We start from the raw sequence: 25,530 nt of genomic DNA on the forward strand, positions 1-25,530 counted from the left end.
CCCTCCCCCTCCCCCTCCCAGTTGCTATAGGGCCATAGAAACAACATGGGAGAGGCAGGAACAGCCAGGCTGCTGGGCTTGGGTTGGTGTCTGCTCAAGGGCGTGGTGATGGCGGGTGCGGAATCACCATCATCATAAGTCACCAATGATAACAAATGCAAGAAGGTCGAAACTGTCACTGGACTGCCAAACTGTGGTAATGCGATTTTGTTTCTCCCTTTAGGGATCATTACATTTATTTAAATAGTATTTTTATCAGCGACTGTCGAAACAGCAGAACAAGTGCGAGGGACAAATCGGACAGTTGTTTCAGAGAGCCAACACGGGCACGAAGGGTCGAGTGCTTTCTCCATCGAAGGGATTGATGCGTGATTCTGTTCTGCCGTCTTTGAGAACTTAATGGGTTAATTTGGGTTTCAAGGATCTTTTAAAAATTCGGGGTTTATTTGGTGTAGGTAACTTAGGAAGCCCATTTTTGGTCGAACGATTCACAATTTGGGATGGAAGATCAACAAAGAGGGGACAGGTGGTCTCACTCCAATGAGGTGCTCCAAGTACGTCAAGAAATACAAGTCATTCCGAAGAACGGTTGAACTGGGAGAAAGGGGAAGAAATTTTTAGACAGCAATCTTATTTATTAATGGTACATTTTCAGGTTCCTAGTTGAAAAGGCAGGTGGTTGATATATTTATAGGAATCCTTGTTTGTAGATAGAGCCTGAAGGATTATGAAAAACTCAAATAAATAATAGTATGTGCTGAATTTACAACCCCCTTCCCCAATAATAATTGTACTTTGTGATAGAATATGTTGAACCATCAAAGCATTACAATTGTTAAAGGTATAGAAGCTTGTTGACAATTCTCTATTTACTTTTGCATTTTTGTTCATATTAGCAAGGTGCAGCAAGGACAACTAGGATCAGTTAACTCCCCATGAGCCAGGAGTCAAAGCTGGTATGTTCATGGCTGGCTTATATGGGTCAATGCCACTCACTCTGTCATGTGTTTATCAGTTTCCTTTTATTTATTCACTTGAGGGATGTTAGTGCGGCACAATGGAATATTTCCCAGTGTCATCAACAGACAAATTCCAAAATAATTGAAGGACAGTAGTCTGACTCTCTTAACAATATGCCTCAACCTTGCTCAGTGATTAAGACTATCTCCTGTAGTATCTATGCTGCCATATCTCAGCCAGCCTTCAGTAGCCCAATTAGGGACAGTTTATGTTGCAGGCTCATAAGGAAATGGATTGAGAGTGTGTGAATTAATTTAATGTAGAACTGTTGTAGCCAGCAGACAGAGGAGACTTTTATCCCATCAGTCCAGGTTGTGTTTTAGCTCCATGGCCAAAAGGTGAGTTTTAGTGGATAGTGCACTTGCCCACCTCAGTGTTTCTGCTCAGTTTACAGATGGCAGGTGCCAGGAATTATGGTTTTATTAAAATCTAAAGTCAGTATTCTGTGGTGTTTGGGAGATGTAATCCGGGAAGGTTTTCCTCTGTAGCACTTTAGTACAACAGCTTGGTGGGCGGAAGTGCTTATTGAACATTTTGGCATAAGCTGCACATGATTTATTGCCCTTCAGCTGTTATACACATCAGGTAGACTCTATCTTGTCGACTTTCTCACACCATGGTGTACATCACCAAATTACATTTTTAATGTGGCAGAAATCATGGAGTTTACTAAATTGTGTTCTTTAGTTCTGTTTTTCTTAAATTATGTATTTTCTTCTTTGCAGAAGCGCTGGAACACTGTAATTAAAGCCTCAAACTGCTGATAGACTAGTTCTGGAGTGACTGATGCCCTTTTTTTTCCCTGGCATTTTCCAAGAGTACAGATGTTGTCAGACTGCCACAGCAAATTAACAGCAAGCTCAACAAGGAAATGTGAGAGTCTCAATATTTAGCTCTATTCCAAGACCCAGGATTGCATTATACATGTGCTCATTTACGATGGCCTGATGGACCGGTGTATTTTGACTTTCCTGCTGTCCTTTTGTTTTTGGGTGCTGGCCTGGGAATTGAGGTGGAAGAACCTTGGAGAGAAACAGATTAAAGAATGGCTCAATGCTAACAATCTTCTCAAATATAGGATCTTGTTTGACGGTAAGTCTCAAGTCAGATTCTCTCACTTTCTCTTGTATGTATCAACCATGGTTCACAAGGTAAGAATCAAGTGAATATGTCACTTCTGATCCTTAAGGTCTACTTGATTATTTGTGTTGATGTGTTTTGGTTACTTTTCTTTTTAAAAAGCTGTGGTCTCTTGATTTTGATAGTGTAATTATTGAGAGGTTGGAATTTATGTTTTTGCTCTTTGGCATGCAGTCACCACTGATTCTTATTGTGTGAAACACAGAAGGAAAATGTGCAGCACCTTTTTAACCCTTTCAATTTAATAGGAGAGTTCCAGACCTACCTGCAGGGAAATGGATGGAATTAGAACCATAGGAGCAGGAATAGGTCATTCAGTCTCATATCTGCCATTCAGTTAGGTCATGGCTGATCTCTGTCTTGGCTTTGGTTACTTGAATATTCTCGCTATCCGTTTAATGCCATTATCTGACTATCAACCAAGTTTTGAAATGTTTAATTAACATAGTCTCCATAGCTTTGAGGGGAATTCTAGATGTCTCTTGCTATTTGCATGAAGAAGTCACTCTTTAAAAAATCTGGCTCTTATTTTAAGATTCTCTTTATCTGCCATATCAAATCCTTCAATTACTAGCTCTTAGTTTAAGGTTTTCTTTATCTACCAGATCAAATCATTTAAATATCTCAATCTGCCATAGTCATGGGAATATAAACCTAACCAATGCAGCCTATCCTCATAATTTAGCCCTTTGTGGTTCTGGAGGGTCAATGCTGCCCTCCCTCCAGGATCACTGTATCCTTCCTGAGGTGTAGTGCCCAGAATTCAATGTAGCATCCCAGATGGAGCCTAACCAGTGCTTTCTGCAGCTGTAGCATGATTTCCAACTTGCGTTATTCTAGTCAAAGTTCTGGTACAAGGGAAGGCATTCATCTGATCTGAAATGAGCGCTGATACCCTTGTAGCAATATTTGAATAGAGAATACAATTAATATAAAAGGGAAGGTGGAAGATCAAGGCTTGGGGTTAGGGATGGAGTGCAGGATTAATAAGGCTATTGTAAGAATTAGAAAATATGAGTGGAGGGGGAATGGGAAAGAAGCTTGATACTGGTAGAAAATAGCTCTGTTATAGAAAGAGGATAAAATATCTTCTTGGTCTTTTTTTTTAGAAGAATAAGGATCATTGTTCCAAAATTTCGTGTCAATAAGGGTACAGGAATTATCCCTGGTGCCATGGCAGCCAACATCATAAAAGTATGTTATTTGGTGAATATCATGTTGTTTGTGGGAGTTTGCTGTGTGCAAATTGGCTACTGATTTTCCTACTTTACAGAAACTTCAAAGGTACTTCATTGGTTGCAAAGCTTTTTGAAAAGCCTGGTGGCTGTGAAAGGTGCTTTAGAAATGCAAGTCTTTCTTCTGGGGTTAGTGGTTAGGGGTCAGGACTGGGTCCTCAAGTGACACCATGAGACGTTTTAAACGTTTCACTTGAAAGTCAAGTCCTTTCAGTCTGTTAATGGTGAAGAATTAATGCACCTTTTCCTTTAGGATGCTTACATTACTACAATGGCAGCTTTCCAAGGTCACCGGTGCTGCAACTAAGGGCAGCTGGCCAGGTTTTCTCATGCAACCAGCAGTGTCATTTTTAGCTGACGAGCAGGAATGCCCAATGGCAGTTGCCTCAAAATCATTTTTTTGCTTTTTGCTGGGACGCATCTGATTTTTGCTTACCTATGTTTTGAAATTTAGTGCAGTGAGGGAATGAATTTATGCTCCACTCTTCCATGACAAGGTTCATTATTAATCTTCTTAAATGTTAATCAGTCCTTTCTGGATTACTTTTTAAAACAAGATTGACAAATATTGTAACTTGTTATTTACACCTTGCTGTAGAATAATTGGAGAGCTGAATAGAAATTTTTCTGTTCTGTCTCTTGCTGTCCTGTAGGTAATCTGTAAAACAGGGTCAGACTGCAGGTGGGTGGAGATGTGCAGCTCTGATCTGCTCATTGCTACCCACAGTTAGATAACTGAAGTGCTCTAGATTTGAAGTTACATTGTTCAAATGTTTTGTTGTTTTTAATTGGCAGATGTGACAATTGAATTATTAGTAATTCCTCAACCATTGTTTAATTAAACAACATTTTTTTTCAAAGGGAGATTTCTTGATCGGGTGTGTGGTTTGCTGTTGCGTGTCTTTCACATCCTCGTTTGGCCCCTTTTTTTAGTTTTCAAAGCATTTGTCTGAGAATGGCGGGGGTGGGGGGGAGAAAGAACAGCTTTTCTGATGCTGTTACCTGGTCCTGCTCTCGACATTAATATTATGTCTGGGACTATGGACTGCTCTTTTATTAGAACTATGCTTGGATGTCTCAGCAGTAATTAATAATCCACAGTGCTTATATTAAAAGTAAGTCTGGAAAGAGAGCTGTAAGCCAATTGTGATGTTGCATCAGTATTGATGACCTTTTCCAAAGTTATACTGAAAATCCCCATGAAACCCAGCCGAGATATCCTAGTAATGATCTGACTTAACGACTGCATCTTCTTGCTATGAATGCCCACTGTGGGCTGTTCCCTGATACCCCACACACGCTTAATAATAGATCATTGCTGCTGATATAGAACAGCCATGACATGGCTACTGGTATTTATATATGCCTGTAACATAGCAAGACACCGCAAGGTATTTCATTTGAGGCACAACAATAAAAACTAGATGGCAAATGAGGGAAAGAGAAATAAAGAGGAGCGAGCAAAGCATCATGTTTGAAACCTTTGGACTTAAGAGAGTGAAGATTGGAACAGAGCAAAGGAAGCTATCATTGAAATGGTTCTAGCTTTTAATGGGAACAAAGGCATCAAATGAGGAGGTGCGGGGGTGGCTGAGCAAATCAACAGCGTCAGAAATAGTGGTGAATGAAGGGCCAGAGACCAGTTGGCAGCCAATATTCCAATAGTTTTAGTTTTTGTTTCACACCAATTGTTCAGGGACGATCCTAACAGCCAGTATCTAAAATTTAATGATTTTAATTACAGCATTTATTTCAATTTAAACCATCCAAGCTGATTATATTTCAATTAGGCTATTGTTGACCTATTTTATCTCAAGTAAATTCTCACTGAGAGCTTTTTACCTATTCAAGCTAGATCTTATCCAGGTGGAACTCAAATGGGGAAAAAAGGCTGATTAATGTGCCAATAGTTAGAATATCCCTTTTTGTTCCGACCTCTCATTGATTCTCTGTCCTCTAGCAGCTGTTTATTACTCTATGCAAAAGTTGCCCAGGTATATGCTGTCCCATAAAAAACAAGACAAATCTATTCTGGCCATTCACTGCATCATCAGTCTACTCTCCATCACCAACAAAATGATGAGTTTAAGTCATTGATAATGTTCTCAAGCATAAGAGGGATCTGCCTAGCAACAGCAGTAACAAGAATAAGGCATGATAGGATGCGATTTGCCCAGCAATAGGTAGAAATCTGCCTAGCCAGCATTCTGAAGGCATGATGAGATGTGATTTGCCCAGTAACAAGATTAGCAGACACCTAGACAAAATCGGGTGTAAATTGCCCTATTAGTAGAAACCGCTTACCGAGACAACAGAGCGATCAGTGGAAATATACAGATGCTAATCTTTTTAGAATCAAGTAATTTGAGAGATGCAGACAACCATATCCATAGAATGAAATAGAGGCTAAACAGTGTAATTGCCAGCATCCTGAGAGGAAAGGAGGCTAGTAGTACATACGACCGCCCAAGAGGCTAATTACATTCAGCAGCCCGAGAGGCCAGTTCCCATCCAACAGCCAGACAGACGGCAATCTTCAGAGAGGCCTGTTCCATCTAACAGTTACAGCCATATCAGATTGTAGATATTCTCCTCTACAAGACACAATTTTGTATCAGCAAAAGACGGTTGCCCAGACCTGGTCATTTAAGCTGTATTGTGTCGTAACTATGAGCTAGATTTGACTTGGAGTTACAAAATTATATGCTGTTCAGGAAAAGGGGTGATTCTGAGTTCAGCAAATTTGGGTATAGCTTGGGAATGAGAGGTAATCTCAGACAAACGGTGTGTGTTTAACCATTCATATACTTAAGTGTTATAGTGTATTATAGTCTCATGTATTTTTCTTCTCTTTTACTTAAATAAATACTCTTTATTAATGGATTACATAAAGACTGGACTGTTTTCTCACGTGCGTGGCTCCTCACATTAATACAAACAAATATACACCACTACGAACCAGTATGTTGGGACACTCCCATCTAACATCAGCGGGGTTTGTAACAAGTGGGACGTATTCATTAATAACAGGTTCACTGTTGCTCAGATTGGATTCTTCCGGGCCACTTGACTCCTACTTCATCACAACCTTGGTCCAAACATAAAAGGAGCTGAACTCAAGTGGCGAGATGAGACTAATTGCTCTTGACATCAAGGCACCATTTGACCAAGTATGGCATCAAAGAACCCTTGCAAAACTGGAGTCAATGGGAATCATGAGGGGAAAACCTCTCTTCTGCCTGAAGTCCTATTTAGTGCAAAGGAATATGGTTATCTTTGGGGTCCAATCATCTCAGTCCTTAGACATTGCTGCAGTAGTTTCAGGGAAGTGTCCTGAGCCCAACTGTCTTCAGCCTCGTCATCAATGACCATGCCCCCAGCTTAAAATCAGAAGTGGGGAAGTTTGATTTTGATTACCAAGGCTCTGTTCCATTCACAATTCCCCAGATACTGAAGCAGTCCATGTTCGCATGAAGCAAGACTTGGACAACATTCAGACTTGAACTGATAAGTTACAGGTAACATTCATAATAGACAATGACTATCTCCAACAAGAGAGAATCTAACCACTGTCCTTTGACATTCAGTGGATTTGCTACAGCTGAATTTCTTGCTATTAATGCCCTGGGACTCACCACTGTCCAGAAACGTAACTGGGCCAGCCACATAATATTATGGATGTAAGAGCAGGCCAGAGACTGATACTCTGTGGCATTCATTTCCTGATTCCCTAAAACCTCACTGTAAGGCACAAGTCAGGAATGTGACGCAATACTCCCATTTGCCTAGATGAGTGTAGCTCTGTGAACATTCCGGAAGCTTGACTCCATCTAGGACAAAACCACTCATTTGATTGTTATTCCAAACACCACCTTACACCTGCAATGGAATGTTTATCATGGCTGCAATGTGTACAACTTACAAAATGCATTGCAACAACTCGGCAAGGTTCTTTTTGACAGTATCTTCTGTATGGGATGTATCGCCGAGAAGAAAAGGGAAGCAGGCAAATGGGAACACCAAAACCTTCCAAGTTGCACACCATCCTGACTTAGAAATGTATTGCTACTCTGTGTTACTGGACTGATATCCTGAAATTCCCTTCCTAACAGTGCCGTGGGTCTGTCAACTCGCACAGATTGCAGGCGTTCAAGTCAACTCGCCACCTCTTCTTGGTGGCTTTTGGGATGGACAATAAATGCTGGTCTTGTCAGCAAGATCCACATCTTGTGAATAAACAGGAAAAAGTATAATTTCTTAATTCTTAGAACATACTTGCATATAAGGAGACCATTCAGCTAAATCATGGCTGAACTGTACCACAGCTCCATCTATCCCCCCCCCTTCCATGGTTTAGTAACCCTAATCCTCTTACCCATGAAAAAATCTATATCCTCTTCACTTTTGTGTTCTACACCTTTAGACACTGTTTGCCTTTGTTTTCTTACTGATTCACTTATAGAGTAAGTCTTACTGGCTCATTTATGTCCTTTTTCGGGAAGGAAATCTGCCATCCTTATACCTGGCCTACAGGTGACTCCAGACCCACAGCAATGTGGTTGATTCATAACTGGCCTCTGAAAATGGCCTAGCAATTGTGGGATAGACATTGGATAAATACTTGAAGTACTGAATATATGTAATATCGCAAAGGTTTTGATGTCTCCTACAGAGAACATTGTTAAAATGGGGTTAAACCAATTCATTTGATTTTTAATTTGGTTTCAAAGCAGCTGCAGCCAATGCAATTCCTTCCAGTTCATTGTTACATAATGTGGGTGTAGAATTTTATGCTTTATGCATCTGCTTCAAATGATAAAAGAGAAATCTCTATGATGTGCCCTACATATATAATTCACCATTTGATTAGTGCTTCAAGTGCCATTATTTTATTCGGTGCCCTACAAATTGTGCAATCTATTGAATCATGCAGTGGACCTTAGTGATACTTTCTCAAAGACGTTAACAGATAGCCTCTTTATTGTTATTGCAGAGGAAATGATAAAATAATTCTCTAGAGTCCTTTTCTAACTGCGGTAACATCTGGGACTATTCTACTGACAGTAAGCAAAGGCTGTTTTCCAAGTTAAAATATTCAAAATGTAGAATGTTTACTTTTAAATCAATTTTAGCTTATTGCTTTTCAAAGAAAATCTCATTAAGGACGTTCATTGTAGTAGTTGAAAAATGAAGTGATTCATTTGTCTCCTAGTCAATGCATTTGTTTATATTAGCAATCTTAGTTTATTATATAATAATTTTTGTAAATGAGCAGATTCCTTGTCAGTCTGAAGTTAATTTCTGCTCTCTTGAGAGAATTTTGCAGATTGGCTGGGGGCCTGTAATTTTTGGGTTGTAGGTTACTAACTACTTGTATTTGCATATTACATTTTAATGTCCTATTTGTGTCGGATAGAACAGATTCACTGCTAATAGGCATATCAGTGATACTGACCGAAGGCATAATGGGAAAAAAATAGACTTGAATGATTCTTTTAATGATGGTGGAATAAAGGGATAACATTCATTATACAATACTTCTCACATTCTCAGGCTATCCTACAGGACCTGGGCAGATAAGGCACTTTTGAAGTGTAGTCACACTTGTGATTCTTTCCCTCGCTCACCTCTTCTAAAGGAGACTATTTTCTTCTCGACAGAATCCTATCTGTGTTGATATTGCAATATGCTGTAATCCTGTCTACGACAAGCAATTTTCAGTTGATACCACTATTTTAAAAAATTGATTGATGGGATGTAGGCGTCGTTAGCTAGGCCAGCAATTGTTGCCCATCCCTAGTTGCCCTCGAAGGTGGTGGTGAGCTGGCTTCTTGAACCGCTGCAGTCCCTGAGGTGTAGGTACGCCCACAGTGCTGTTAGGGAGGGAATTCCAGGATTTTGACCTCGTGACAGTGAAGGAATGGTGATATATTTCTAAGTTAGGATAGTGCGTGACTTGGAGGGGAACTCCAAGGTGGTGGTGCTGCCAGGTATCTGCTACTCTTGGCCTTCTAGATGGTAGTCGTGTGTTTGGAAGGTGCTTTCTAAGGAACCTTGGTGAGTTCCTGCAGTGCATCTTGTAGATAGTACACATGGCTGCCACTGTTCATTGGTGTCGGGATTGAATGTTTGTGGATGGGGTAGCATCAAGTGAGTTGCTGTGTCCTGGATGGTGACGTGCTTCTTGAGTGATGTTTGAGCTGCATTCATCCAGGCAAGTGAAGAATATTCCATTACACTCTGATCTGTGCCTTGTAGATGTAGGGCAGGCTTCGGAGGCTCGGGAAGTGAGTAACTTGGTACATGATTCCTAGCTTCTGAACTGCTCTTAAAGCCACAGTACTTGAATGACTAGTCCAGTTCAATTTCTGGTCAATAGTAACCCACAGGATGTTCATAATGGGGGATTCAGCAATGTTAATGCCATTGAATATCAAGAGGTGATGGTTAAATCCTCCCTTGTTGGAGATGATAATGTAGGGAGGAGTTATACAATAAATGGCAGAGTCATCAGGAGTATAGAAACACAGAGGGACCTAGGTGTGCAAGTCCACAAATCCTTGAAGGTGGCAACACAGGTGGAGAAGGTGGTGAAGAAGGCATATGGTATGCTTGCCTTTATAGGACGGGGTATAGAGTATAAAAGCTGGAGTCTGGTGATGCAGCTGTATAGAACGCTGGTTAGGCCACATTTGGAGTACTGCGTCCAGTTCTGGTCGCCGCACTACCAGAAGGACGTGGAGGCATTGGAGAGAGTGCAGAGAAGGTTTACCAGGATGTTGCCTGGTATGGAGGGTCTCAGCTATGAGGAGAGATTGGGTAGACTGGGGTTGTTCTCCTTGGAAAGACGGAGAATGAGGGGAGATCTAATAGAGGTATACAAGATTATGAAGGGTATAGATAGGGTGAACAGTGGGAAGCTTTTTCCCAGGTCGGAGGTGACGATCACGAGGGGTCACGGGCTCAAGCTGAGAGGGGCGAAGTATAACTCAGACATCAGAGGGACGTTTTTTACACAGAGGGTGGTGGGGGCCTGGAATGCGCTGCCAAGTAGGGTGGTGGAGGCAGGCACGCTGACATCGTTTAAGACTTACCTGGATAGTCACATGAGCAGCCTGGGAATGGAGGGATACAAACGATTGGTCTAGTTGGACCAAGGAGCGGCACAGGCTTAGAGGGCCGAAGGGCCTGTTTCCTGTGCTGTACTGTTCTTTGTTCTTTGTATGATCATTGCCTGGCACTTATGTGGTGCAAATGTTGCTTGCTACTTCTCAACCCAAGCCTGGATATTGCATTTTGACACAGCTGCTTCTGTATCTGAGGAGTTGTGAATGGTGTTGAACATCGTGCAATTATATGCAAACATCCCCACTTCTGATTTTATGATGGAAGGAAGGTAACTGATGTAGAAACTGAAGATGGTTGGGCCTAGGACATAATCCTGAGGAATTCCCGCAGTCATGTCCTGAAACTGAGAAGATTGTCCTCCAACCACCACACTCATCTTCCTTCGACTCCAACCAGCAGAGAGTTTTGCCCCTGATTCCAATTGACTCCAGTTTTGCTAGAAGTTTAGGAGCTGAGTGACACTATGGGAATCCAAACTGAGCATCCATGAGCAGGTTACTGATGAGTAAGTGCCACTTGATAGCACTGTTGATGAGCCCTTCCATTATTTTGCTAATAATTTGAAAGTAGACCGGTATCTGAGGTCACTATCGCAGATGTCCGATCAGCCTTCTTGAAAGTTGACCCAAGTAAAGCGACTGGCCCGGATGTGGTACCTGGATGAACACAGATCCTGCGCGGACTAGCTGGCAGGGGTATTTGCAGACACCTTTAACCTCTTCTTATTCAAATCTGAGGCCCCTACCTGTTTCAAGAAGATGACCATCATCCCTATACCAAAGAAAAGCCAGGCAGCATGCCTTGATGATTGCCGTCTGGTGGCTCTGACATCCATCATCACGAAGTGGTTCGAAAAGTTAGTCACGGCACACATCAACTCTGGTCTCCCAGATTGCCTGGACCCACTACTGTTCACCTATTTCTCCAACAGGTCCAGAGCAAATGCCATTTCCCTGGCCTCATAAGCAACCCTGAACACCTGGACAACAAGGACACCAACTCATTTTTATTGTCTCCAGCTCAGCCTTCAACACCATTACCCAACAAATCTCATCTCCAAACTCTGTGGCCTAGGGCTTAGCTCCTTCTTCTGCGACTGGATCCTAGACTTCCTAACTCACAGGCCGCAATCAGTAAGGATAGGCAATGACACCACCTCCACGATCATTTTCGACACCAGTGCTCCTCAAGGCTTTGTCCTCAGCTTCCTATTATACTTATACACCTATGACTGTGTGGCCAAATTCCCCTCCAACTCTATTTTCAAGTTTGCCGATGACACCACCGTAGTGGGTCGGATCTCAAACAGGAAAAAAATAGAGAATCTAGCAAAGTGGTGCAATGATAATCTCTTCCTCCATGTCAGTAAAGCGAAGAAGATAGTCATCGACTTCAGGAAGAGTGGTGGAGGACATGCTCTTGTCTACATCAAAGGTGACGAAGTGGAAATGTTTGAGAGCTTGAAGTCTCTAGGTGTTCAAATCACCAACAATCTGTCCTGGTCTCTCCGTGTCGACGTTATAGTTAAAGCCAACCAACATCTCTACTTTCTTAGGAGGCTAAGGAAATTTGGCATGTTCATCACAATCTTTACAGATGCACCATAGAAAGCATCCTGTCCAGATGCATCACAGCTTGGTATGGCTCCTGCTTTTACCAAGACTGCAAAAAATTATAAAGGGTTGTGAACGTAGCCCAGTCCATCTCGCAAACCAGCCTCCCATCCCTTGACTCCATCTACACTTCCCATTGCCTTGGAAAAGCAGCCTGCATAATCAAGGACCCTACGCACTCCGGAAATATTCTCTTACACTACCTCCTGTTGGGAAAAAGATACAAAAGTCTGAAAACATGTACCAACTGCCTCAAGAACAACTTCTTCCCGGCTCCATCAGTAGTCTGTGAATGAAGATGTTATGTAGTGGGGGATCAGGAAAAGGTCAGAGATTTTTCCTGACTTGAAATAAATGGTGAGAACTGCTTCAATAACTTTTCCCTCTGGTAGATAACTGGCAATTACTGAAGGTACATAGGTTCTATAGTGTGAAAATGAAGGACATTGGATTGTAGTTTGGTAATCTTTACGAGAACATAATAAATATGGCAGATCCCTTATCTTGAAACAATGACCTCTCCCTAGTTTTAGACTCTCTGGTCAAGTGAAACAGCCCCTCAGCATCTACCCTGTCAAGGCCTCTTAAGAAATTTCTATGTATTCACTTGAGAACATTCTTCTAACCCCCAGGGAACATAAGCCCATTTTATTCAACCCCTCAGATCCCAGGAATCAATCCAGTGAATTTGTGTTACATCCTTTCCAAGACAAATAAAACTTTCCTTTTAGATAAGGAAACCAAAACTGCAGACAGTGCTCCAGTGTGGTCTCACTAAAGCCCTATATAATTGCAACAAACCTTCTTCACTAATACTGCAACACCTGTGCCATAAAGGCTAACCAGTCTTTTTCCATTCTTCCTGTTCAGCTGGTTAATCCACACTTCCTCACGTTATACTCCATCTACCTCCTCCTTGCTCAACCATTTAACTGATCTATATCCATTTGTGACTTCCTTGTTTACTTTTTCATCCAGCTTTGTATTATCAGCAAACTTGGCTATATTATATTCAGTCCCTGCATCTAAGCCATTGATCAAGATTATAAATGGAGGCCTGTGACCAGCGGTGTGCCTCAGGGATCAGTGCTGGGCCCACTGTTATTTGTCATTTATATTAATGATTTGGATGAGAATATAGGGGGCATGGTTAGTAAGTTTGCAGATGACATCAAAATTGGTGGCATAGTGGACAGTGAAGAAAGTTATCTCCAATTGCAGCGGGATCTTGATCAGTTGGGCCAGTGGGCTGACGAATGGCAGATGGAGTTTAATTTAGACAAATGCGAGGTGATGCATTTTGTAGTAGGGCAGGACTTACTCACTTAATGGTAGGGCGTTGGGGAGAGTTACAGAACAAAGAGATCTAGGGGTACATGTTCATAGCTCCTTGAAAGTGGAGTCACAGGTGGACAGAGTGGTGAAGAAGGCATTCGGCATGCTTGGTTTCATCGGTCAGAACATTGAATACAGGAGTTGGGACGTCTTGTTAAAGTTGTACAAGACATTGGTAAGGCCACACTTGGAATACTGTATGCAATTCTGGTCACCCAATTATAGAAAGGATATTATTAAACTAGAAAGAGTGCAGAAAAGATTTACTAGGATGCTACTGGGACTTGATGGATTGAGTTATAAGGAGAGGCTGAATAGACTGGGACTTTTTTCTCTGGAGCATAGGAGGCTGAGGGGTGACCTTTTATAGAGGTCTATAAAATAATGAGGGGCATAGACAAGGTAGATAGTCAATATCTTTTCCCAAAGGTAGGAGAGTCTAAAACTAGAGGGCATAGGTTTAAAGTGAGAGGGGAGAGATACAAAAGTGTCCAGAGGGGCAATTTCTTTTCACAGAGGGTGGTGAGTGTCTGGAACAAGCTGCCAGAGGTATAGTAGAGGCGGGTACAATTTTATCTTTTAAAAAGCATTTAGATAGTTACATGGGTACGATGGGTATAGAGGGATGCGGGCAATTGGGATTAGCTTAGGGGTTTTAAAAAAATAAGGGCTGCATGGGCAAGTTGGACCGAAGGGCCTGTTTCCATGCTGTAAACCTCTATGACTCTAAATAGCTGATGATCAAGCTCTGATTCTTGTGGCAGTCCACTACCATGCCATTCTGAAAGAGACCTGTTAATTCATAAATAAGAAAAAAAAATGGAAAACCCCAGCAGGCCAGGCAGCATTTGTGGAGAGAAATGGAGTTAACATTTCAGGTTGAAGACCTTGAAATAGAAATATCAATATTTCCTGTCACTGCATAGGAACAGGATGTCAGTGTGGTTGATGTCATCAGATATGTGCCTGGAACAGGAAGTCAGCAGCTACTCCGGCCAATAGGCAAGTGCTTGGTGCTGCTGCTGATGATGTTGTTATTGTTGTGCGCCCATTGAATGCTCACTGCTTGTTTGGCCACCCCACTTACCATTTCTCTCACCGCCCAACTTCACATTTCACTCACTGCTTGGCTTGCCGTCTCACTTGTCACTTATTGCCACCCTGCTCACTGCTTCACTCCTGAACCCTTGGCCGCTTTGCTCACCGACTCACTCTCAATCCTTGATGTCTTTGCTCGCCATCCCCCTTGTTACCTGTAGAAAACGAGGGAACAGGGCGCCACGTGGAAGGGAGGCGATGAGGAGTCTGTATTGAATTAGATGGATTTGGTTAGGATCCAGAGGTGTTTAGGTTAGGTCGATTAGCCATGCTATGTGCTTGGGGTTACAGGCATAGGGTTTGGATGAGTGAAGTGGTGAGCAAATTGCATGTGCAATTGCAAGATTTTTAACTGGTGTTTTGGAGTTCAATTTTCTCTGCAACTGAAGTCCCAGTTAACCATGGTGGGGGAAAAAAAACACTTTTCATTGATGCTGCACTTGTGTAAATATCTTTACATTGTGCAGTATTTATGGATGGATGGCAGGAGAAAGGAGAAGGTCTGTGATAGGGTGGAGGCCAGGGGAGATTAAATAAAAGATTTAATGGTACAACAGCCAATGAGAATGGTAATGGGTATAGTAAAGAAACAAAGGTCGCGTCCAAATGAGGAGTGAATTGTTACATAAAATCATCTGAATGCAACATGAAGAGATAAAGATGGAACACTGTAGCAGGCCATGGACAGAAAGTTCAGCACGAGAGCAAGGTGGAGGATTAAAATGACAAGCAACCAGGAGCTCACGGTCATGGACTTCAAAACAGTCACCCGGTCTGAGTTTTTAGCAGTTTTTTGTGTTCTCTCTCTTTTCCTGAACTATCCTCCAATCCATGGGGACCATTGTAGAATTTAAGTAATTCTCAAAGGGATCCACTATCTCTAATACCTCTTTTAGAAATGTGGGAAAGCAAACCAGACCCTAGAATATACAATAAATGGTAGGATGCTGAAAAGCATAGAGGAGCAGAGGAAGCATTTGAATGCATGTCCAAAAATCCCTGAAGGTAGCAGAATACAGTAAGAAGTCTCACAACACCAGGTTCAAGTCCAACAGGTTTATTTGGTAGCACAAGCCACTAGCTTTCGGAGCGCTGCCCCTTCATCAGGTGAGTCATCTGATGAAGGGGCAGCGCTTCGAAAGCTAGTGGCTTGTGCTACCAAATAAACCTGTTGGACTTGAACCTGGTGTTGTGAGACTTCTTACTGTGTTTACCCCAGTCTAACGCCAAAATCTCCACATCATGGGTAGCAGAATAAGCAGATAAGTGGTTAAGGAGGCACATAAACAAGATATTGGTTTTAATGGGAAAATCTGATTTGCTTAAAATCACACTTTTCAGGAGTGCAACCACAACTTTATTTCAGGACTTAGTGACCTTCATTTCTCTCTCAATTTCTGGTACCACCTATTCCTTAACAGGAGAGGGAGCTGGTGATATGTTTTAGTGCATTGATTTAGACTGATATCCACAATCATTCTGTACTGTTGGCAATTTGCTTTTGAAAGCTTTATGGACTGCCCATAGTCCAAAGTCTGTCCCTCTCATCCCCGGGAAAAAAAAAAGCTCTTAATCCTCATGTCCACCTTAGATTTGTGGATCTTTTTTATATACTGGTTATATTCAGCTGCTTCTGTTACAGATAGTTTCACTCTTCAAAACTGACTGGCAGGATGTTTACAGCCGGGTGTGCTGTGTGATTACCGTGTGAAAATGGAGGCTATCTAAAATCTGTTCACTTCTCTATTACTGAAAACAGATGAGGGTTAACTCTGAATTACAGATTTCAGAAGTGTGCTGTTTATGCAAGTTTGCATAACAGAGTCGTGCAGACTTTTTCCAAACAAAAACTCTCTAGAATGGATTGCCATTTATCCCTTAGTTGGCAGTTATGCAGACTTCCACAGACAAGACAAATTAAGGCGAATCAAATCGGGCTAAGTAAGTTAATTGTATTTGAACGTGCAACTCTTTGTTTTCTGCTGTGCTGTTATGTCAGTAATGCATAACCGGAACAGAGGAAATTAAAATTAAAATCACAGCTTGGTATGGCTCCTGCTCTGCCCAAAACCGCAAGGAACTACAAAAGGTCATGAATGTAGCCGAATCCATCACGCAAACCACCCTCCCATCCATTGACTCTGTCTACACTTCCCGCTGCCTCGGCAAAGCAGCCAGCATTATTAAGGACCCCACGCACTCTAGACATTCTCTCTCCCGCCGCCTTCTGTAGGAAAAAGATACAAAAGTCTGAGGTCACGTACCAACCGGTTCAAGAACAGCTTCTTCCCTGCTGCCGTCAGACTTTTAGTGGACTTACCTTGCATTAAGTCGATCTTTCTCTGCACCCTAGCTATGACTGTAACACTACATTCTGCACTCTCTCCTTTCCTTCTCTATGAACGGTATGCTTTGTCTGTATGGCGCGCAAGAAACAATACTTTTCACTGTATGCTAATACATGTGACAAATTAAATCAAATATTTTGGATTGAAGATTGAGAGGCTGAAACATGGTGAATAAATTCTCAACTCCTGGTAAAATGCTGTAGGTCCTGGCACTATCTCAGTCAGGAAATATATTTTGGAATATATAACCCAAGATTGCCTGTTTAACATCGGATTAGCTACTCTTAGACAAAGGTACTGAGAAATGTGGGAGGGGACCACTGAAATAGGCCATGGGCTGGATAGGAAAGTTGAGCAGGTTTTTGTTGATAAGTGAGTGTGCCTTAGCTAATAAGGTGAGGCTTTCTTTTCCTCAGTGTATGGAAACGCTTACTCAGGATGTCCAGGTCTGAAAATTTGGTGCGCGATTCACCCGACTGCAATCTTAAGTGCTCCCGCCAGTGGGAAACACTCCCAACTGGAGTGTTTCCCACTGGCATTAGCACCGCCTGTCAGATGGGAATCTCTGACCTTGAGTATTTAAAAATATTAATGCTGTAAAACACGCCAGCCAGCCCGGCTCTACAGAGATCGAGGCGCCATTTTGAAAAAGTTGAAAAGTTCACCACTGTTTGGTATTTTCTTCCCCTTAAAGTAAAAATATAGAATTCGTGAGTGTAAAGCTACTGTAGAGTTTTTAAAAAAAATCTAAAAGCAAATGCTATAAAATCAAGCTGGAGATCGGATTTTTATACCCTTTACTTCATTCACTTCACTTTTCACTTGTCAGCCATCACTCAGTTGGTAGCTCTCTCCGGGTTCAAGTCCCATTGCGGAAACTTGAGAACAATAGTCAAGGCTAGCACTCCAATGCTGTCCTGAAAGAATAATTACAGATAAAGCAGTAAACTGAGGCCCAATTTGCCTTCTCGGATGCATGTTAAAGGTCCCATTTATGGCACTATTCCAAAGTGAAGCAAGGGAGTTATCCTTGATGCCCTGACCAATATATATCGTTCAATCGATATCACACAAAAAGGATTATCTGGTCATTATAGCATTGCTTTCTGTGGGGGCTTCCTGAGTGCATATTCACTGCCGCATTTCCTATATTGTAATAGTGACTACGTTTCCAAAAGTAATTTATTGGTTGTAAAGCATTTTGAAATGTCTGCTCATGAAAAGTGTTATATAAATGTCGTCTTTTTGCACAATACACATCTTGTTTGCCCAACAGAGTTATTATAATGCTGGTAATCGCATCAGTCCAAGAGCTAAAGGTCAAAGTCATCTTATTCCATGTCTTTCATTTGCAGATGTGCAGAACTTAGAGGAGATAGCAGTGCTGAGTACTTTGCCCCTTCTGAAGAGAGATTCCTTGGAAGACGGTGCATTTCAGAAGATAGAAGCAGCCCAACACCAACTGGTGAAGGAGTTAGCCTTACAGGAGTGGCTCTTCAGCCAGGGTCTGGAGCATTACTTCCACACGTATGTTTTAAAAGAAAATAATCCCTGAATTTCCATTCTATCCTGCATGTATGCTGCCTACTTTAGCTGGGAAGGGTCAGACTGTCCACAGATAAGTGCCTGTCCATAAATGGTATCAAATATATCGCCCTATGACAGCCGGAGACACACAAAGCTTGGCAATAATTGTCATGTTATTTCTCTCCATCTCCCAGAGTCGAAAAGTGCCTTGGTTGTGAGGTACATCATCTCGCAGTCTGGCTGAGAACCCAGTAGACTCCTCATGATCATGGTAGGCAGATGTTGTGAGTATCAGGCATGCTTTGGATTCAAACTCACCCTATATCCAGCATCCACCGGTCCAGCCATTGAATTTTTTTTTTTGTTTAACTTTATATAGATTTGAAGTCACTAATTGCAGTTATACACAATCCATGGTTTTAAAAAGGAGTGTTTGTGATTTTATCTTCTATTAGAAAGTAGGCCCACAGCATGGGCCACAGTAAAAAGCTACCGTTTTTTTAGTCCAACTTGGCAACTTCAGTCTGCGACCCTAAAGGAAGGTTGATGTGCAAAATGGATGTCATATTGTTGCACCAGGGGTATTCTTCTGTTACAGTATTCGAATGTGTTTGAATACTGTATGGGAATGCACGCAACCTGTGCAGTGTACTCTGCAGCTAACCTCTACTAAATATCCCTTCTCTGTAAGATAAGCTAAACAGAGAGCTTCACCTGATTCTGAACTGTGCTGTACCAGACCAAGAAGTTGAGTTTCAGTGAATTGTTTTTAATTTCTAAAAATCTAATTCAGCCAGGAACACATTGCAATACTACTGTGCAATCAGTTCAAAAGTTTTGATAGGATAATGGTAATTTAGTCTTTTTTCTACCAGTGCCTGTATATTTGTGGACTTGGGATTGAATAAAATAGTCTGTGTAGCATTAATTAAAATGATGAAACTTTGGTATCTTATTAGGTACCCCTTGCCAACTAACTGAGTCCTCAACTTAATGTTGAATGATTGAGGTTTGATTGTAATCATAGAAACCCTACAGTGCAGGAAGAGGCCATTCAGCCCATCGAGTCTGCACCGACCACAATCCCACCCAGGCCCTACCCCCATATCCCTACATATTTACCTGCTAATCCCTTTAACCTACACATCTCAGGACACTAAGGGGCAATTTTAGCATGGCCAATCAAACCTAACCAGCACATCTTTGGACTGTGGGAGGAAACCGGAGCACCCAGAGGAAACCCACGCAGACACGAGGAGAATGTGCAAACTCCACACAGACAGTGACCCGAGCCAGGAATCGAACCCAGGTCCCTGGAGCTGTGAAGCAGCAGTGCTAACCACTGTGCTACCGTGCCGCCCAATGTCCCACAGCATGTTAGAATTAATGTTTGTGCTATGGTTCTCTATAGAATAAGAATCAAATGTTCATCCTGAGATTTGATTGGGGTTTTAGAGGAGAATAATCTCTCGATTTGGAGATAGGTAGTACAAGAGTGAAACTTTACTAGCTCAACACATCACTCCAATGGACAACTATAGGCTGGTATGAAGAGAAGCTGAGAACAATTTTGCATTCCAATTCCATTGGGGTTAAATGGCGATATATTAAAATGGCTAGCTGATAAATAAATAGACAAGGAGAAAATTGTGTCCAAATTTCCAGATGATGTTGAAGTGAAAAATGATGAACAACAGTGTGCACAAATTGAAAGGGCTCTTGACCATTTTGATAGGTGGCCAGAGAAATAAGATTATCAGAACGTAAGGAACAGGATAGAAGAAGGCCCTGCTGCTCTTGAGCTGCCCTGTTAGATCATGGCTGATCTTCTACCTTAGCTCCTCTCCATCACCTTGTCCCTTGATTCTTTTAGTGTCTAAAAGGATCGATGTGACAGATGCAGTTTAATAGAGGGCTTATGAGGTTAGACCAAGGTTAAATGTTGATGATGTGCTAAATGGGAATGCGCTTCTACAATCAGAGCAGGAGAGATCTTGGGGTTTTACTGGACTGGTCACTAAAAGCATTGGTACAATGTTCTCAGACTGATTTTAAAGAAAATATATATATACATACAAAGAGAATTGTGGGGTGCATAGCAAAGAGCAAAACTTACTAACAAAAGAGGTAATTTAAAACTACTTGTCCTGCTGGGTGACTACATCTGGAGCACTGTGGGCAGCTTTGGTCTCCCTATTTCAAAAGGATTTTCAGTTATTGGAGGGATTGAAGAAAAGGGCTATAAGATTGATTAAAGGAATGATGAGTGATGAAAGATTGACCACATTATATCTGTTCCCTCTCTTGAAGTCTGTTTAAAATTATGAAAGATTTGCACAGACTGAATTAAAATAAGCACTTCTGCCATATGCAGCAATAAGGAGGTATTTGTTTTCATATTGTTATACCCTTCCATTGAAGAATAATGTGAAGTAATAGAATGATTTGCAGTCAGGCTGAAACACGAAGGGTAGTTATCCTTATATACAGGAAGGTTTTATGAGCCTCCATAATCCATATGATGAGGAGGGAGGGTCACTAATACTCACCAGAAGTTGGAGTTGAGGTCTCCACTCATTTGCACTGTTTGGAGTGGCGTTTGAACCCAGTAAGTTGTGATTCAGAGGTGGGGAATGCTATCAATTTAAAAGCTTGCAGCAGGTGCAAGTGTAACAGGTCATACTTACAAATTAAGGACGATAAAAGAAAATAAATGCAGGATGAACTTTCTACTAAAAGACTGGTAAGTACATAGATTTTTTGTTTTCCTTTTTGTTCATGGGACGTTCACGTCACTTGTAAGACTAGCATTTATTGGTAATCCTTAATGTCCCTTGAGAAGGTAGTGGTGAGCTGCTGCCTGTGTAATGCAGGGAGTTTCCGGTGCTTGACTCAGTCACCATGAAGGGCAGTGAGAAAGTTCCAGTTCAGAATGGTGTGTGACTAGGAGGGAAACATGCAGGTGACAGTGTTCCCATCCACTTGCTGCACTGGGCCTTCTAGGTGATGTAGGCTGTGTGTTTGGAAGAAGGGTGGTGAAACAAGAAACCACCTTTCAGAGAGGCATTAGAGGGGTTCGGTAAATGAGACTCTGGGATTTTGGAAATGCACAAAGGGAATACTGAAGATAGGTGAGAGAGATGGATCAACTTTTTTCTCCCATCTAAAGCCTTACTACATTATTAATAGATTGGCTGAAGGATTGAACATGAGGCCTGTACAGCTTTAACCTATAAAATTGCAGCTACTATAAGAAATCATTCTAAATTTTCAACACATCTGCCCATCTGAGTGTTTGATCCTTTTATTGGAATATGCTGTTTAATCAACTTTGGTGTCTTCAAATTTTGTCAAAGTGCTTGAAGCTTTTTTAGCTTTAAGGAAAAGGGGGAATCTGAATTCTGATCACTGAGAGCTCCACTGGTCACTAATGTCCAATTAAAGCTGTTACCATTTAATAAGAGGCTTCCATTTCCTGCCATCTATCCAATTAATATTCCCAAATTGCACATTCAACGTGTGGACAATGTAAGAATATTAGGAGCCATTTGCCTTGATGGCCACTGAAGGCAAATATCTGAAACAGTATTACTAATCTCTGTTTTACTTAATTTGAAAAAAACTGTACACTGGTCCCCTGGTCCATTGTTAAGGTTCACAACAGTAGGAGAGAAAATGAGTTAAAAAAATCAAGAACTAGTGATTGCATGTTACCAGATTCAGGCTTTAAAAGCCTAAAGATTTATAGGAACAAGAAAAGGTTGAGAGAAAATGAATTCTGTGGTTTTGAAGTCCTGGGAAATATTATGGATTATGACACTATGTAATGAGCCTCAGTATCAACTCTGAAAAGATGCATGAACGGGCTTGTGATTGAATCTTTTGAAGAATAAAAGGGGAAAGCCCAGGAGCCTTGTGTGATAGTGGTATTGATTTAAAGTGGCAAAAATTATTTTAGAGCGATGTCAGAGGTACAGGATGAGAGAGAGATTGCCTATTGAACAGGATTTCTCTAGTTTCCTCCTCAATTATTAGAAGGACTTCTTAGTTGCATTTGGACTTGATGGAGATCAACGAGTTATTCAGTGGGTAAAGCACTTGGCTCAAAAGAGGGCTCTGGAGTCTGGTGAGATGTTGCTGGGAAAGGAGCTAGGGAAAAAGAAGGACCCATTTGTTAGGTCCTGTTTCAGAACAGAGGTGTTTTTCACAAACAAAAAGCAAAAAACTACAAATGTGAGAAATCTGAAACAAAAGCAGAAATTGCTGGAATCGCACAGGTGAGTCCACGTCTATGGAGAGTAGAGACGTGTAGATGATGGGCTATGTTCATCTTTAGAACAGAAATATGAAAAATGAATGAACATTTTAATAGCATCAGAAAACGAGAGGAAAGAGGAAACAGTAAATAGATGAATAAATGCGGAGAGGAAGTTTCAAAATACAGTTAGTGATAACAGTCATCTTTGACAATGGAAAGGAGAGCTACAGAGCAAAAACTATGAATAAGTAATAACTTAGCGAGAGGCATAGCCATAGAAATGTTGAAAAATTGAAACGCAATCTGTATATCAGGTGTGAAATGAAATGGGCAATGCATGTGATTTGTCCATTCATAAAAGGCCAAAATCATTTTATTGCTTTAACAATAACGATATTAAGGTTTTTACCTTCTGGTTCTCCTTTGTTGGTTTTCATATTAATATATCCTTACTACATCTATGTTATTGATTCTCTTCCTTCTTTCAAATTTGGGCCATGGCAAATATCCCCTAAAAGTGCAAACATATAGCATGCACCATGTACCAAACTTATTGGTTCCTAAACATTCAATTAAATGTATTTGCTTTTTAAAGATGGGATTGGGTTGCATTTATTCTTTGTTCTCACTAGACCTTTTTGAATTGCTTCTTTCCTAATGCACCCCAAATGTAAGACAGTATGTTTTAGACTTGAGTATCAATATCAGCTTTCTGATTCCTTGCCTCCATACAGGCTAAAATCATTGGGCTGCAGCACCCTTACTGATTTGGTTCAGTTTGACAGCAAGTCACAGATAGCGCTCAGAGCCTGGGGCTATTTCTACGGTGACTACCACAAATTTGGCAGGAAGATTCTTGAGATTTCAAGGGTACACCTGGAGTGGAAGCACAAGCTAAATCTTGTTCACAACTTAGTCCAAAGGCGCAGAGTTGAAAAGTGGTCTGTGGGTATGTGAAAATTCAACCATTTTAAAAAAAATGCATTTCTGCTTCTTCTTGTTCCCCAATTTAGGTGGAGTTTGTTTATTATTAATTTAAACTCTCTTCTTTAGTGGGAGCAGTGGTTTTCGCCTCGAGTGTCACACTTTGCACTGTAAAGAGAGACCTGATGTTTATCGTTGTTGGTGAGTACGTTTAAATCCCTGGTTTAAAGCTCAGTGACTGATCTCTTTGAGGGGAGGGCTACTTTATAAAGAAAATCTCTTGCATGTGGCCAGGATTTTCTGGCCCTGCTGCAGTGGGTTCCTCCACAACGAATGCGGCGAGCCATTCAAGTGTCCGTTGACTTTGGTGGGACTGGAAGAACCTGTGGCTGGGAGGGGCCAGAAAATTCCAGTCTCTCTCTCTCTCTCTCGCACACGCGCACACATACACGCACTCTTAATAGAAATTCAATAAGTCTGCTCAGGCCTGTGGGAATGATTTGTGAGTAGGATTTGACATAGTTCACTGGTAGCACCAATCCCTACTATCAAGCACAATTCACCCTGTCTTAGAGTGCTGTGCCTGGGATCAAGGAATTCATCGTTGTATGTTTTTGCATCTAATTTCTGTTAGCTGAACCACTAAAAATTTTGTCTTTTTGTAATATTTGTGTTTCCATTTTGTTAATTAGAAAAAAATGTTTGCTCAGGAATATTTGTCTATCCATGTATAGGTGGAGTCGCAGTTTCCATCATTGCATTCTTCTATACTGCTAAGTTTCTTTATGAGCTGTTGGCACGGGTCATCAGCTTTCTTCAAAATGACAATAGAGGTAGGCGAGGGAACCGCACTATTTACGACTATGTCCGTGGGAACTATCTGGATCCAAGGTCATGCTTAGTCACCTGGGATTGGAAGGACCCTCAGGAAGTTGGCCGTATCATGACCTTTAGAGTGCATGTAAGTAACCATAATTTAAATACCTCCAATTCAAAAGTATTGAAAATTTTAATAAATATTTAACACTGTGGTCTGTCTCATTGCACAGAGGATATTCACTCTAATTGTAATCTTAAATTGAAGTGGAGTTAAAGGGCAGTGGATGTCTGGACCAGATCTCACTGACCCAGTAGTATTTCCATTTATTTTAATACCACGATTTTTAGTACTAATTAGTAGCAAAACTGATTGCAATGAAGTTTGTTGGAGCACTTAGCTTTGCTGTAAGGCTGAAAAGCTTATGAATATACTATAGGCACAATCGCTGGCGGAAGGGTATAAACTATACATGTTGTAATTAAGTAGGAAGTTTCCATTGCAAATGTGGATGTTGAAATTTATAAGAACATGAAAGCATGACACAACTATGACAAGGAAGTTTGTGGGCAAATGCATGCAAAACAGATATAAATTTTTAAATTATATTATAGATTAGTAGGAGTGTGTAAAGTCTGGATTTGCTGAAATCTTAATTTTAACCAGATTTTTGTGAGTAATGTAAAGGCCCAAAAGCTGCATCCATTTTGGGGGGGATAAAGAAGACTTGTAGTTATACCGAACTTCATCACACCTCTTAAAAATGTCTCAATGAGCTTTGCACATAATCAACCTGATAGTTTTGTACAGAAAGGTCTGCAACAACATTGGGATGATTGACCAGTTAATCAGTGTAGTTGGTTGAGGCAGCAATATTGTCAGGCACCAGAAGTGTTCACACACAAGTGTCATGAGCCCTTGAAAGTATATGTGAACCAGGAGTGCTGGACTTTTGTCTTAATTTGGCATTTCATCCAAAGGACAGTACCTGTGACAGGGATTAACACCTACACACCACTGATGTGTCAGCTTTATTTGTATTATTTAATTTAATTCTGTGGACTTTTTTGATCCATTCATGGGATAT

The 25,530-nt window shown here is 41.2% G+C and overlaps 1 protein-coding gene across 4 annotated transcripts in view; it reads left to right on the forward strand.

Annotated features, from left to right (window-relative positions):
• The first annotated feature begins 11 nt into the window (after positions 1–11).
• The window catches only part of arel1 (apoptosis resistant E3 ubiquitin protein ligase 1), a 76,361-nt gene continuing 50,842 nt past the window's right edge, over positions 12–25,530 (forward strand). For 3 of the 4 annotated variants that reach the window (XM_078234340.1, XM_078234341.1, XM_078234342.1), the window contains exons 1-6: positions 61–196; positions 1,746–2,112; positions 18,273–18,444; positions 23,437–23,651; positions 23,756–23,827; positions 24,361–24,587. In XM_078234340.1, coding sequence (XP_078090466.1) covers positions 1,968–2,112; positions 18,273–18,444; positions 23,437–23,651; positions 23,756–23,827; positions 24,361–24,587 — 831 coding nt within the window. In that variant the 5' untranslated portion in view covers positions 61–196; positions 1,746–1,967. Of the gene's footprint in view, positions 197–1,745; positions 2,113–18,272; positions 18,445–23,436; positions 23,652–23,755; positions 23,828–24,360; positions 24,588–25,530 lie in introns of all 4 variants that reach the window. The other variant, XM_078234339.1, reaches the window with a different exon arrangement.

Source organism: Mustelus asterias, chromosome 18 (assembly GCF_964213995.1).
Source record: "Mustelus asterias chromosome 18, sMusAst1.hap1.1, whole genome shotgun sequence".
Classification (NCBI taxonomy): domain Eukaryota; kingdom Metazoa; phylum Chordata; class Chondrichthyes; order Carcharhiniformes; family Triakidae; genus Mustelus; species Mustelus asterias.